At 41.8% G+C, this 13,497-nt stretch overlaps 1 protein-coding gene across 3 annotated transcripts; it reads right to left on the reverse strand.

Moving 5' to 3' along the window:
* Positions 1 to 49: 49 nt before the first annotated feature.
* On the reverse strand, positions 50 to 12,281 carry trip10b (thyroid hormone receptor interactor 10b). 3 transcript variants are annotated; one of them, XM_077570137.1, is made up of 15 exons: positions 12,108 to 12,281; positions 9,297 to 9,412; positions 9,155 to 9,208; positions 8,857 to 9,004; positions 8,714 to 8,776; positions 8,447 to 8,551; positions 7,683 to 7,811; positions 6,961 to 7,107; positions 6,142 to 6,303; positions 5,302 to 5,328; positions 4,277 to 4,386; positions 2,658 to 2,790; positions 2,482 to 2,558; positions 1,893 to 1,987; positions 50 to 1,239 (listed from the first exon to the last, which is right to left on the reverse strand). In XM_077570137.1, the coding sequence occupies exons 1-15, from the start codon at positions 12,129 to 12,131 to the stop codon at positions 1,094 to 1,096; spliced, it is 1,536 nt and encodes a 511-aa protein (XP_077426263.1). In that variant the 5' UTR covers positions 12,132 to 12,281; the 3' UTR covers positions 50 to 1,093. The 3 variants fall into 3 exon arrangements, with proteins under 3 accessions (XP_077426263.1, XP_077426265.1, XP_077426264.1); XM_077570139.1 differs by having other exon boundaries at positions 12,012 to 12,116; XM_077570138.1 differs by lacking the exon at positions 5,302 to 5,328 and having other exon boundaries at positions 12,108 to 12,279.
* Between the last annotated feature and the right edge of the window lie 1,216 nt (positions 12,282 to 13,497).

Consider the following 13,497-nt stretch of genomic DNA (forward strand, 5'->3'; position numbering starts at 1 on the left):
ATTATTTGTAAATATTTACAGTATAGACCAATTAACACCACAACCCGACTAAAATAAGAAATAAGATCATATATTTAAAGTTTTTAGTGCTCATGTACTTTTTACGATACATCCATTGAAACATTTTAGCGCAGTATCCAGTGTGAGTCAGGCCCGAAATGCGGCACTGACTGTGTGACCTTGAACAGGCTCATTTAATGATATAAGACAAACAAAAATGTCACGTGGGTGTGCTGTTGAAGGGCTACGAGGGCTGCACTAAGAAAATCTTCCACTTTTCGCAGTTTTTACTAATTAAACCCACATAAAATTAGGCATTACTGTAATCATTTTTTTTATCTTGAAAAATAAAAAAACTAATTCCTCAAAATATGAAGAAAAATTCTCTAATACAATTTTTTTATGTAGAAAACACAATCATAAAAAGTATGACTTTTTCAAAAAAAGAAAAACTTTCACTTGGCAATATTGCAGTATTTTAAGCAGAAAATATGAATTTTATATTATAGTTACTTTCATCGTGAAAAATATACTCAGATTTTCCGCTTTTTTATTTGTATAATAAAATCTGACTTCATCTTGTAATTTTTTTGTATTTATTGTATGTTAAAAAAAAATACTGCGAATAAAACATTGAGTCTTAATGATTTTTTTTGTCCTAAAATTAGAACTCTTCCCTTTCTTGATTTAAGAAAAAAATGACTTTTTAAATGGGAAAAATTTGACTTGATTCCTAATATCCATTCTTTTCCTTGGACAATTTATGGGGTGGGGTGAAATGACGACTATTTTTATTTTTTTTTTTAGAGCAGCCCTCAGCACCTTAATAATGTCCATGGAAGGACATTTAATGCCAACCCAGTAAAAATGGATCTTCGACGTCTATAGCCGTCAATGGCAGTGAATGAGTTCGTGAGGATTTTTTTTTTTTTAAATGACAAAAATTGCATCCAATCAGGAAAGAGGAGCGTGGCTACAGCAGCTTGTTAAATAAAAAAAAGTTGTTTTCCGAGACTAAATGCACTGCGGAAAAAAGCCGTTGTACGTTTTTCTACATGGAGAGTTGCGAGCGCACGACGAGGACGCCGTGACCTTAAGTCACGAGCTTGACGTAGGAGGAGGGGATGAAGCCCTCCTCCCCGTTGGCCCGCACGACCCTCATCCAGCCGTCGCCTTTGTCCTCCTCCATGATGGTCAGAAGCTCGCCGTCCGTCACCGAGATGGTGCCCTCGCTGTTGCCTGCGTGGGAAAAACAAACAAACAAACAAAGCCCACGTTCTTCAAGTTGTCTTTGCAGTCGGGGCAGTCGGAGAAGTGCCCCATCACACCGCGCCTCCTTGATTTCTAATGTGTCATTTTCATTGTAAATTGTATTTTTATGTATTTGAAATGTGACTTTATTCCCACAAGATAATGACGGTGTTTGCCGATAAAATATGGTATTATTCTTTTTAGTCTTGAAAATCACAAAGGAATATGAATTTATTCCTGAAAAATGACTCTTCTAGGGGGAAAAAAGTGACTGTTAATCAACAATATCTACTTTTTTTTTTTAACGACCAATCATGGCTCACCTGTTTTCTGGGTTTGGTCAGCAATCTGAGCCATGATTGGTCGTTACCTGTTTCCTGCGCACAGGTGATGTCATCTTCAGTTGACAGCAAGTGGCAGGATGAGTTTTTAAAGGTATTAGTTCATGAAAAATAATGACGTGATCACATTAATTAGAGACAAAATATCTTCTCACTGCTGAAATATGGCTCAACGAGCCATTTTATTCATGAAAGGAATGAAACAAAAAACGGACTACATTCAACCTTGAATTCCGCCTAGTAACAAGCAATTGTTTTACAGTCGTTCCACAATCGTGTGGACAAGAAAAATATGCAAACCTTCAAAGTTGTACAAAGCCGTGCACTGGCCGCAGTCGTCAAAGTCGTCGTCAAACTCGGTGTAAATGTTCTGATGGTTTTCAGACGTCCCGACTCTGTGGGACGCAAAGAAGAACAACGCGTGAGCAGTCCCGAACGATTTTTGCTCCCGACTTGGGAGTCAATTCAATCGGCAAGAATTTCTCGCCACTTGAGAGCTCCGGAGAAACACTCCGAAATGATTGTGGGCATGTTCCCAAAAGAATGCTTATTTTGGACTCTTATCTCCTGGATGCTGATGCTGCCGGACGTCGGCGCCCCCTTTCACCTCCCTTGCCCCCTCCCCTTCATTCTCCCGTGCTTGAGGAGCCAGCGAGGCTGTCTCCATGGCAACGAAACGATGTGTTGGCACACAACACAATCTCCTCCCCTTTTATATGTGCAAGTATTTGAGTCGTGATTTTTATGTCTCCTTTTCATGCGGCTCTTGCAGAGGATTGTTAGCCCCCCCCCCCCCCGACCCGTTCAATTTTGCTGTTTTCCATTCCTTGCCATGAATTTGTTGTCGTATTTAAGGTGAGCCAGTAGCGGCACCCGTGTTTGTCCTTACGTGTTTTGCGTGTGGTTGTTGTTGTTGTTGATGGCGTTGGCGCATTCGTCTCCTCCGACTGCCTCGGACAGCCACGTCTGCAAAAACAGACAAGAAGAAGAAGGAGGAGGAGGAGGAGGAGAAATGTGAAGAGGAGTTTGCTAAGAATTAGCTTTTGGACATTTTGCAGCTCGTACTTCGTATTTGGCGAGCTCGCCGCGCAGGTATCCGATGTTCTGTACCGTCTCGGCGATCTGAGGTTCCAGAATCGTGGGGTTGCCCAAGTCGGCGTTCTGCTCGTACACGCCTTTCATCTTCTCCAGGGCTTCACTGGCGCGCAAAGCACACTTTGACCTTAGTTGCCTTTCACTCACATCATACATTTGATTTTGAACTTTACATTTGGAGAAAGACGTCAAAGTGCGCCGAAAAATGAAATACAATCAGGCAACAAACAAAAAAGGTGGAAAAAATAAAAACAATCAACAGATGAAATCGGATCAAATAAAACATGCTCGTCACATTTAAAAAAAAATCCGCTTTAATCTGTTTCAATACAATTCAGAATCCCAACATTTAATACTAAATTGTATTTTTATTCATATACTTTAGAAAACATTGAAATGACAATGACATTTAAAATTGTTTTTACATATACCAAATAAAAGTTTTTATTTAGTTTTCATTGAAAATTCTACAATTAACTTTCAACGTAATTAATCAAAATGTGCATTTACATGATATGAAATTGTTATGTCAAAATTTTATTAAAGATTTCATTCAATATAAATCATTTTTGTATTTTAGTAACAATATAGCACATCATTTAATCATTCATTAAATTAATTGTTTAAACAAATCATTCATTTAACTCATTCACTGCCATTGACGGCTATAGACGTCAAAAATTTATTTGAACTATTTCTATTAGTTAAAAAAAAAATCCACTTTGGTTAATTTCTTTTTTTAATCTTTTTTTTTTTTTGACCAAAAAATAATTATTAAAAATTCATTTTAATTGTAATTAATCGATTGACTTTACTAGTTATTTTTATTATAAAAGAAAAGATTAAAAAAAGAAAAGATTATTAAAAAATTTGGGGCGTCAAGCGATTAAAATTTATAATCGTAATTAATCGCATGACTTCACTAGTCAACTCACGATCTGTTCTTAATGTACAATAAAACAAAATTTCTAGGTTTTCATACTCTTGTTAACAAAAGTGGGGGGGGGGGTAAAAAACTAATAGAAATAGTTCAAATGAATTTTTTACGTCTATAGCCGTCAATGGCAGTGAATGAGTTAAGACCAAGACCAATTTTGTATACATTTTCAATATGATGCATTTTAAAATAATTTAATCTGTGTGTTTTCCAATAATATAGCACAATTACAGTTTTAATTAAATGTGTACTTTTCATCCGTTTTTTTAAATTTTCAAATGCCTATTTTTTAAATGTTATTATATGCTCATAAAAGTCAAACTTAAATGACATTTTTTTTATTTTTGTTAAAAAAATAATGTGCATTTTGTGTTACATTACTATTTGTACATTTTAAATGAATTAAATCTAATTAAATAGAATGACTTGTTTTTTTATTCTTATTTAAAAATGTTTAAATTCATTTTGTGTTTGACCTCATTTAAAGTGAGCGTCACATCCAGAAAACGGATGCGATTTTGATTCCACTTTTGACGCCATTCTTCTTCAAAGAAGTGCCCCCCCCCTCCCCCCCCCCCCCGCCCCCCACGGCTGCTTTATTAGGACAAGGCGGGCGTCCTCCAGGTGGACCCGATCTTGTGTCTCGTCTCACCTGGTCTCCTGCGTCTTGTGAAGCTTTTTGGACACGTCGTCGATTTTGGCCTGCAGCATCTTCTTCCTCTGCTCCGGAGGAAGGTGAGAGAAGTCCTCGGCCGGCGGCGGCTACACACACGCGCACACGCACGCGCACGCACACGCACGCACACGCTCGATGATTTTTCATGTCACGTATCCAACAACGATGCTGACCACCAACAAGATTCCAAACAAAAGCCACAATCACTCTTTTTTCTTCTGTGATGTCACAAATGTTGTCATTTATTTCATCTATGTCATAATTAGGATTCAATAGAAATATAATCCTTGCATCGGTAAAAGTTAAAATGGGAAAGAAAGAAATAAAAATGAAAAATAAACATAAACTATGAGCATTAATACTGTATTCTTAAAAACTAAATTTAATGAAAATCCAATTAAAAATAAAAAAATATATTGAAATGACATTTAAAACTTAAAAATACATTAAAATAATAAACATTAAAAAAATTAACATAATAGTTTCAAATTCAAATTTAAATGTCAAATTTAAAAAAAATGAATGAACATTTTATCAACAAGTACAACAGCTACTAAATACTGAAAAAAATTAAAACAATTTCCAAACATCTAAAAATCAACAAACAAAAAACAACATTTAAATAAATTTTTTGGATACTTTAATTTAGGAAATATAAAACCTAAATGATTATTTTTTTAAACATTTAGCGGCCACGTGATTAGGTACACCTGCACGAACAAAACAAGAGAACTTTTTTGATCTGTTTTTTTTCTGGGCTGGACACACTGAACTGAACTGAACAACATCGCACGGAGAGATGTTTCTCGTCATTTATATTTTGAATATTAGCAACAACTTTTTGTCCGAATGTCTCCATTTTTCCACATGCAGGTGTGGCTAACGAAGCGGCCGTGCAGGTGTGACATCACAGGAGGCGACGTTATCATTGTGAAGAAATGAAAAAGGAAGATGGCAGCCCCCCCCCGCACCGTCACCCCCGCCAAATGGCAACAAGTTACCGCGTGCTGTTTCTCGGCATGCGACGTCTGGACGGAGACAGAGAACGCTTCATTTGGACCGGTCGCAACACAAAACGTGAAAACCACACATACAAAAAACAAAATCCAAAAAAGTGCTGTTGCTGTGTGGAGGAAACAAGTCAGTGCAGGAATTAGACGGCCCCCGAGGGGGGAAGGAGAGGAATGCGCACTTCGTTTTACGACTCACTCACTTGGCAGCATTCTTTAGCGTGCGTGCGTGCGTGCGTGCGTGGGTTATCAAGTAGTCGTCGTGGCAACCGTACAATACAAGAGGCACATACGGGGTCATGATGGAAGGGAAACATAACAGCATGACCATATATGGGCTGACAAGGATGTTAATACGAATCGTGGCTCGTGTCATGATTGACAGGTAGGCTGACCAATGATGTGACCGACCAACCAATCACTGGTGTTGCATTCTTTGACATGGAGACTGACCAATGCAGGCCAATGACCGACCAATCACTGGTGCTACTTTTTATGATTGACATGAAGACAGGGCAGCGAAGAGAGCTGAACGACCAATCACTGGTGCCAATTTAATGATGGACATTTAGACTGACCAATGGAGAGTGGTGAGTGACCAATCACCAGTGTTACATGTAATGACTGACATGTAGACTGACCAATGGCGGTGTCGTGACATAAGCAAACAGGCACAAGGGCTGCATGTGCCATTTGACACACATGACGAGCACGCGACGCAATCCTGGGCGTTTGGATTGACATGCGGACGACAAAATGACGCGTCGCCGGTTGGGCACGTAATGGCTGACGCGCAAAGCGACCAATGCGGGTGCACGCGCGTGTTTTGACCTTGTGCTTCTTGCTGAAGGGCCAAAGCCTGGCTCGCACTTTGGGCGGGTTGAGGCTGGAGTCGGAGCCGGCCGCTTTGATCCCCTGCGTGTAGTCCTCGAAGTCCACGTCGCCGGGACGCTCGAAGCCCGACTTGTGCTGCTCCACCAGCAGCAGCGAGTCCTGGCGCCAAAGGACAGCAAAAACGTCAACATCAACAACAGCGACTAAAAACGTCTGCCTCCGAGCGTGTTTGTGCCGCTGTCCATGTTTCTGCACGGACCTCTTTTGCAAACGCGCACGGTGACTGGACAGGAAGCTATTGAGCTAATTGTCGCTAACAGGAAGCTCCACTCGTTTCCTTGTCGACTCATCATCTACAGGTGACTTTTGAGACACTAATAGATTTGTAATGTTGATATTATGACGTACGTGTGAACTAAATTGCATTCTCTAGCGCGCTAATGCTAATCGCGATTGCTAACCATTTAGCAAAGGCTAGTTTTGTTGGTAATTAATGCGTATGTACATAAGTTAATTTAAAAAAACACACACACACACATGAAGATGATGATGTACGTGTGAACTAATTGGCGGTTAATGTTTGTTTACCTTAAATGGCAGTCGCTAGTGCGCTAATGCTAATCGCGATTGCTAACCATTTAGCAAAGGCTAGTTTTGTTGTTGTTTAATAATGCATATGTGCACAAGGTAATAAATTCAACATTCAACACACACACACACAATATGAACACACAGGAAGACGCAAAAACACACACAGTGTGGTGTTTTTGTTGCACGTGTTGTGTGGTTCTTGGCGTGTCCTCGTGTGCGACTGGCCTGCTTTTCGTCCACTTTTGCTCCGGCTGCCGAGATTCCGTCCAGACATTTGGAGATGATGGGCTGTACCTTCTTCTCCAAATCGGAGAACTGGCAGTATCCTTCCGCCAGGCGGCGGATACGACGCTCGTCTAGAGCCTGTAGGTTCTACACACACACACGCACACACACACACACACACACACACACACACGTTGTCAACCGATGCGTCAATGTCATTAATGTCATTAATGTGTGTACACCCCTCACCATTATGTACAAATATTTCATTCTCAATACACAGCAATTAATAGTTCAACTGCTGGCAACAAAAGTGAGCACACCCCTTTGTGAAAATCACCCAGTTCGACCCAAGTGTCAGGATTTTAAGAGGCCGCCACCATTTTTGCAGCACTGCCCAAATCTTACGCAACACAAGACCTCACACAAACCAAATACGTTTATCCTGGTCTCATCAGACCACAGGATACCGTTCACCCATATCCAAAGGTCCACTACACACGTTTTTTTCTAAACTAAAAAAAAAAAGAATTCTCTCCACCTTGTAACAGCAACGAGTCACATGACAGCAGGAAAGAAAAATGGCTAATTGGGCCCAGTTTGGACATTTTCACTTTGGGGTGTACGCACTTTTGTTGTTTGGACATTCATGGCTGTGAAATGAATCATTCTGAGGGGACAGGAAATGGACACCCTTTACAAGATGCTGCTGATGTTCTCACATTGAATATCTGCGGTATCTCGGCGTAGTAGAAGTGGTTCTGCTCCTTGTTGTACTTCTGAAGTTGCGCCGCGTAGTCGCTGCGGCATTCCTCCGCCGTGTGCGTGCGCATGTGCGCGTGCTGCTTGGCCTGAGGCGGACCAACGACACGCGTGACGACAACGACAGCTGGACTCAAATTGGGCACATTTTACTGTCAATGTTTGCCTCTCGGCATTCACACGTTTTAACGTCAGTATTGCGACTAAGATTGATGCTCTCTCAGGATTTTCTCACCTGAACGTTTACATTCTTACTGCGAATACTTCTCTCGCAGCATTCACATATTTTTCAACTCATAACTGTCAGTGCTCATAATCCACAGTTTTTTAATTTTTTTTATTTTTTTTATACGTAAATTAGTAAAATTGTTGTCTCGGCATTCACACGTTTTAACGTCAGTATTGTGACTGGAAATGATGCTCTCTCAGCATTCCCACCTGAACATTTGCGTTTTTATTGTGAATACTTCTCTCGCAGCATTCACACATTTTTCAACTTCTAACTGTCAGTTCTCATTTCTCAAAATGGTCTTTTCTTTTTTACATAAATACTAAAATAGTTGACTCTCAGCATTCACATAATTAAAACAATTCTGATGCATGTTATTATTGCATGACCAATATGATGACCGTGAAAGCTTGTCTCTCAGATTCCTAAAATCGAATTTTGGATTTTGTCGGTGCGCACACTCGTGTCTCAGCATTGAAGTGTGTGCGTGTTTACTTTATCCACGTCTATCTTTGTGGCGTTGGTGTCGCTCTCCGTTTTCTCCGCCTGTTGCGCGGCTTTTTCGGCCTCCGCCCACTCCTTGGCAAAGCGCTTCTTTGTCTACACACACACACACACACGCACACACGTCATTGATGATGTCATCAAAAGCAGGACGAACATAATACCGAATAGATGAACACAAAACCGCAACATGAAGATAAACACCAACAGAAAACACACACAAACATGCACACACTAAACACAACGGTGAACACGTACGCTTTCCAGCTGTTTGAAGCTGCTCTCCAGGTTCTGTTGGGCTTTCTTGGCGTCGGAAAGATGCTGTGAAGGCAACACGATGCGTTCAGGGACAACGCCGGCACTGCCGAGCGCGCGTGTGTGCGTGCGTGTGCGCCGGTCACCGCTTTGCGGTCCTGCTTGAGGTCCTGCAGGAACTTGGTGAGCTCCACGCAGATGTTGGTCATCATGCTCTCGGCGATCATCTCGCGCTGGCCCGCGTAGTCGTTCAGCTCGTTGATGATCTCCTGCAGGGCCGCGTGGTTGCTGAACCTGGACGCGCACACGCAACATGCCAGCGTATGACAACAAACACGCAACCCTTTACACAAAGACGCACACGACCATAACATGAAGAAAAAAACACAACCTGGACTATGTGGACAAACACACAAAAAGACACGACAAACACGCAGTTGTGACCTGCAGTCTTGCTCATCTTTGCTTCCTCTCTTGGCGTACTTCTTGGACAGACTCCTGCAACACACGCGGTCAGCCGTACATCATCGCACAGTGACACACACACAAACACACACACACACGCACACAAGGCGAGCGGTCGCACCTGAGCTGCTTGGCGTAGCTCTGCTCGATCTCGGTGCGCTCCTTGACGAACTTGATGTAGCGCTCCACCAGGTCCAAACCCGCCTGAGTGTGCTTGTCGATCACCTCGTTCTGGTCCTGATGTCATGTACACACACACACACACACACACACGTGTGTGTCTTACTATCTTAGTGGGGACATCCCATTGACATAATGCATTCATGACGATTAATAGAATCATGATGAATATAACGATCCAAGTCGTGTTAGTAAAGTTCACAATGGTAATTATGTCATGTTGTGACGTAACACTTTGAACGTACTTCAAAGTCAGTACAACGTATTGATAAAGTCGTTCGAACAAATTGGTAACCAGAGGTGGCAAATCCAGGTCCAGAAAGTAAAAATACTGCCACAATTTGGCATTAGCCTCAGGTGCTAGCTAGCTAGCTAGCTCCTATGGCGCTCGTTTACCTGCTAGGGAGCGAGCGAGCGAGCTAGCTAGCTAGCACCTGAGGCTAAAGCCAAATTGTGGCGGGGTTTTTACTCTCTGGATCTGAATTTGCCACCTTTGTTGGTAACCTTGTTCGGATGTATTGGTAAAGTCGTTCGAACAAGTTAGTAAAGTTGATCGAACGGCGTCGATCGTCGTTCAAATCGAAGTCGTTTGAAGAAAATGGTAACATCGTTCGAACGTGCTGGCAAAGTCATTCAAACAGACACACACACGCATGCACACTTTCTGATCACACAACAATTGAATCCCAATAGATTACACATCCTGAACTAGAACGCAAACACAAACAAAATGAACACACAACCTGAAGACACACAACACACTACATGAGAACAACTTGCAAACTCTGAGCACACTCTAAAAAATGACCGCAGTGGTGTGTTGCTGTGTGTTGTTGTTTGTGGTGCGCACACACAGCAGGGCTGTTCAAGCAACACGAGCGCATGTCAGCACACATTCGAAGTACAGTAATGGGGAAAAAAAAAAAAAAAAAAAGTTGTGTAATGGGAATGTTTGCCATTTTGGCACCTGAGCAAATCGCAAAACATGGGTGTGTGTTGTATGTGTGTGTTTGGGTACGTGTGTTGTTGTTGCGTGTGGTACAGCGCGGGAACGTCATGATGACGTCGTCTACTTGGAATTGCCGCACACTGAGTAAGACAAAGACTCCACCTCGGTGATGTCAAGGCCGTTTGGGGAAGGGGGGGGGGGAAGAGGGGGTGGGATTAAAGGGTGGGCAGTGTCCTGTTGGGGAAGGAAGGGGGGAGACAATGGAGAGGAAAGAGGGTCAAGGGTGAGGAAGTCAGCTGAACGACAACAAAAGCGCTCAACTTGATGACGCCCTCAAGTCGTCACGTCGGCTCGGCCGTCTCCGCGGTGACGTCGACCTCGGGGACTGACGACGCTGAGAGCGCCGCCGAAGTCGGAACCAGTCCGACTTGTCCACCAACGCCGCTCCGACACCCACTGGCGACATGTGATCCAAATCTCAGCTGGCGAGACCGAGGAAAGTCTCAGCGTTTACCTGCGGTTTGTGTCATTATCGTTCTGAATAACTGGAGAGGAGCCATCTAACTAAGTAACCAACTAACTAACTCCTGTGTGAGCAAACTAAGAAGTGCTAGAAGTACTCTAACTAACCAACCGAATAACCTTAACATATGAACAAACGGCCAAATTTGTAAATTAACAGACAAAAAAACTCAAGAAAATCTAAAAATAAAAGATGATGTAACTACTACAACCAACCGACCACATAGCAACTAACTCACTAACAAATAAATGAGCAATTGAAGCAACTAATTGAATGAATAAAACAACAAAATTACAAGCGGGCAGTAGATGACGGAATAAAGCACACTTCTGTATTCTGTATGAAACAAACCCCCCAAAAAGTCATTTCATCGCAATACTGAAATCCAGTCATATGTGGTGTTCCACAGGGTTCTGTTCTTGGCACTCTTTTGATAACCATTTACCTTCTTAGCAATCAAACTAACTTATCAATGAGGAAACTCTGTAAGCATGTCATGCCAAAAACTCACAAACAACTAAATCAACTGCTAGAGCCAACCAAACTTATTAATGACACAAACTAACAAGGTAACAAAAACAAACTAACAAAGTAGTATACAATGTTATGTAATTGAGCTAACCAAGCAAGCAATGACTCATTTATGAACATTAACAAACACAGCAACGAATGGAAGAACAAATAAAAAAGAACATAACGTAGTAGTACTACAACCAACCCCTTATATACTTATAATCATAAAATAACAAACGAACTCACATAATAACTAGCTAACAAACGTATGCACAAAAACGAAAACATAACTTCTGCCTATTGTGCTCAATTAAGACAACAATAAGCTTTTAAGTCCCACATATCTGAAATAATGGTTGCAATACATCGAGGACATTAGGGTGGATCTGCTTTGGGTGGTGGGGGGTTGGGGGGGGTCAACCCAACAAAAATAATAAACAGCTGCTCAGCCACACGGGACAAAACTGACATCTCATAATCATTTCCATTGGTCATAAAAACCCCCAACAAAAACAAGAACAAGGTGAGAAAAAGGTGTAGTTGTCCCGCAGTGTCCCGACCGGAACTTCCTGTCACGCGGAAGCAAGCAGGTGAAGTCGTGTACTGTTCACCTTTAAGAGGAAACAGCAAAAGGTATGCGGGAGGGATTGCGAAATCTTCTTCTCACTCACATTCTAAACTCGCGCTGCTTCCTGACGTGACTTCAAGCAGACCTAAAAGTGACAACTTGTTGCTGTTTGTTGTTCACAAAAGTGTGTGAAACTCACCCACAAATCAGTGCCCCAGTCCATGTCGGCACCTTTCGCACGTCTCTCAAGCCCAAGTTCTCCTGGAAGGCTTGGAAGGAAGTCCACGCCTTCTCACCGCACAAAACAATGTGGGTTTTTTTTTTCTTCGTTTTTTTTAACCCTCCCTTCTCCTGAAACTGGTTTGTGTCAGAAGAGAGAAGAGAGAGAAGAGAGAGAGAGAGAGAGAGAGAGAGAGAGAGAGAGAGAGAGAGAGAGAGAGAGAGAGAGAGAGTAAAAATGGGGGAGGAGCCTAGCAGCTGAGTTGATCTTAAAGTTGTAGCAGCAGCACATGGTTCTTAAAACGCTAAAAAAAACACACACACACACACACACAAACGAGAGTGAACAAACAAGCAAATAAACAAACCAATTAAAGCATTGAGGAGCAAATAAACAGAAGCTGAAAATGAACACACTATGTGAATAACTATTAGCAAGCAAGAACGCAGAAAAACAAATTAAAGAACAAAGAAGTGAATGAATGAAAAAAATGAAGGTGTCAATGAACTAACTAGCTAACAGAAAATGAACAAACTATGTGATTATGCAAATGAGCTGATCTCATCCAATCAAATGTTTTAACACATTTATACAATATGGAAATGTTTTGCACAATCAGGCTGATAGCTGAATTTTAAACCACATAATTTCCTCTAAATAAGTCTACTTCGAAGTGTCCTTATGAGTCCTCATAAAGATTGGAAATCCCGCCGGTCCTAATCGACGATGTCAAAGTCACGTGACCTTGTTCTGCCTGTGTTTGACCTTGTTGCCACGGCAACTTGAGCATCCAACACTCCCTGCTCCTCTCTTTCCTGGTTCTTCTCCTTTTTTTGTCATTCTGGGGATGACAGGTCTGCTCGTGTCACCGTGGAAATCGATGCTAATAAATGATGGAAATCATCAAAAACACGATTCCAGAAAGTAGGACAGCGAGAGAGAGAGAGAGACGCACGATCAGACCATGTGACCAAAATGTATGAATACGCGGCTAAAAGGAGAATACAAGGATAGGTGGATGCATTTTTTGGTTGATAAAAGCGTGGGCAGATACTTTGGATGATGAGTCGATTGACGGCTGGATGGATAATACCTAATAATGTGCCCACCTGTCGCCATAAAACGCAAACATAATTATATTGTAGTACTGTATTTGAACCACTAGATGGCGATGTTGCTCTTCTTCTTCTTCTTCTTCAACTCTCTCTCTCTTCCCACTCTCGTGTTTCTTGTCCTTCAGCCGTTGCTTGAGATGTTTTTGTTTTTTTCCCATGGAGCAACAGAAGAGAAGAGGATTACCAGATCGATAGAAGAGACAATCTCCTTCCTTTCCTTTCCCACAACCGCGCATTTTCCTTCTTCTTATGCT

This window comes from Vanacampus margaritifer, chromosome 7 (genome assembly GCF_051991255.1).
Source record: "Vanacampus margaritifer isolate UIUO_Vmar chromosome 7, RoL_Vmar_1.0, whole genome shotgun sequence".
Taxonomy (NCBI): Eukaryota; Metazoa; Chordata; class Actinopteri; order Syngnathiformes; family Syngnathidae; genus Vanacampus; species Vanacampus margaritifer.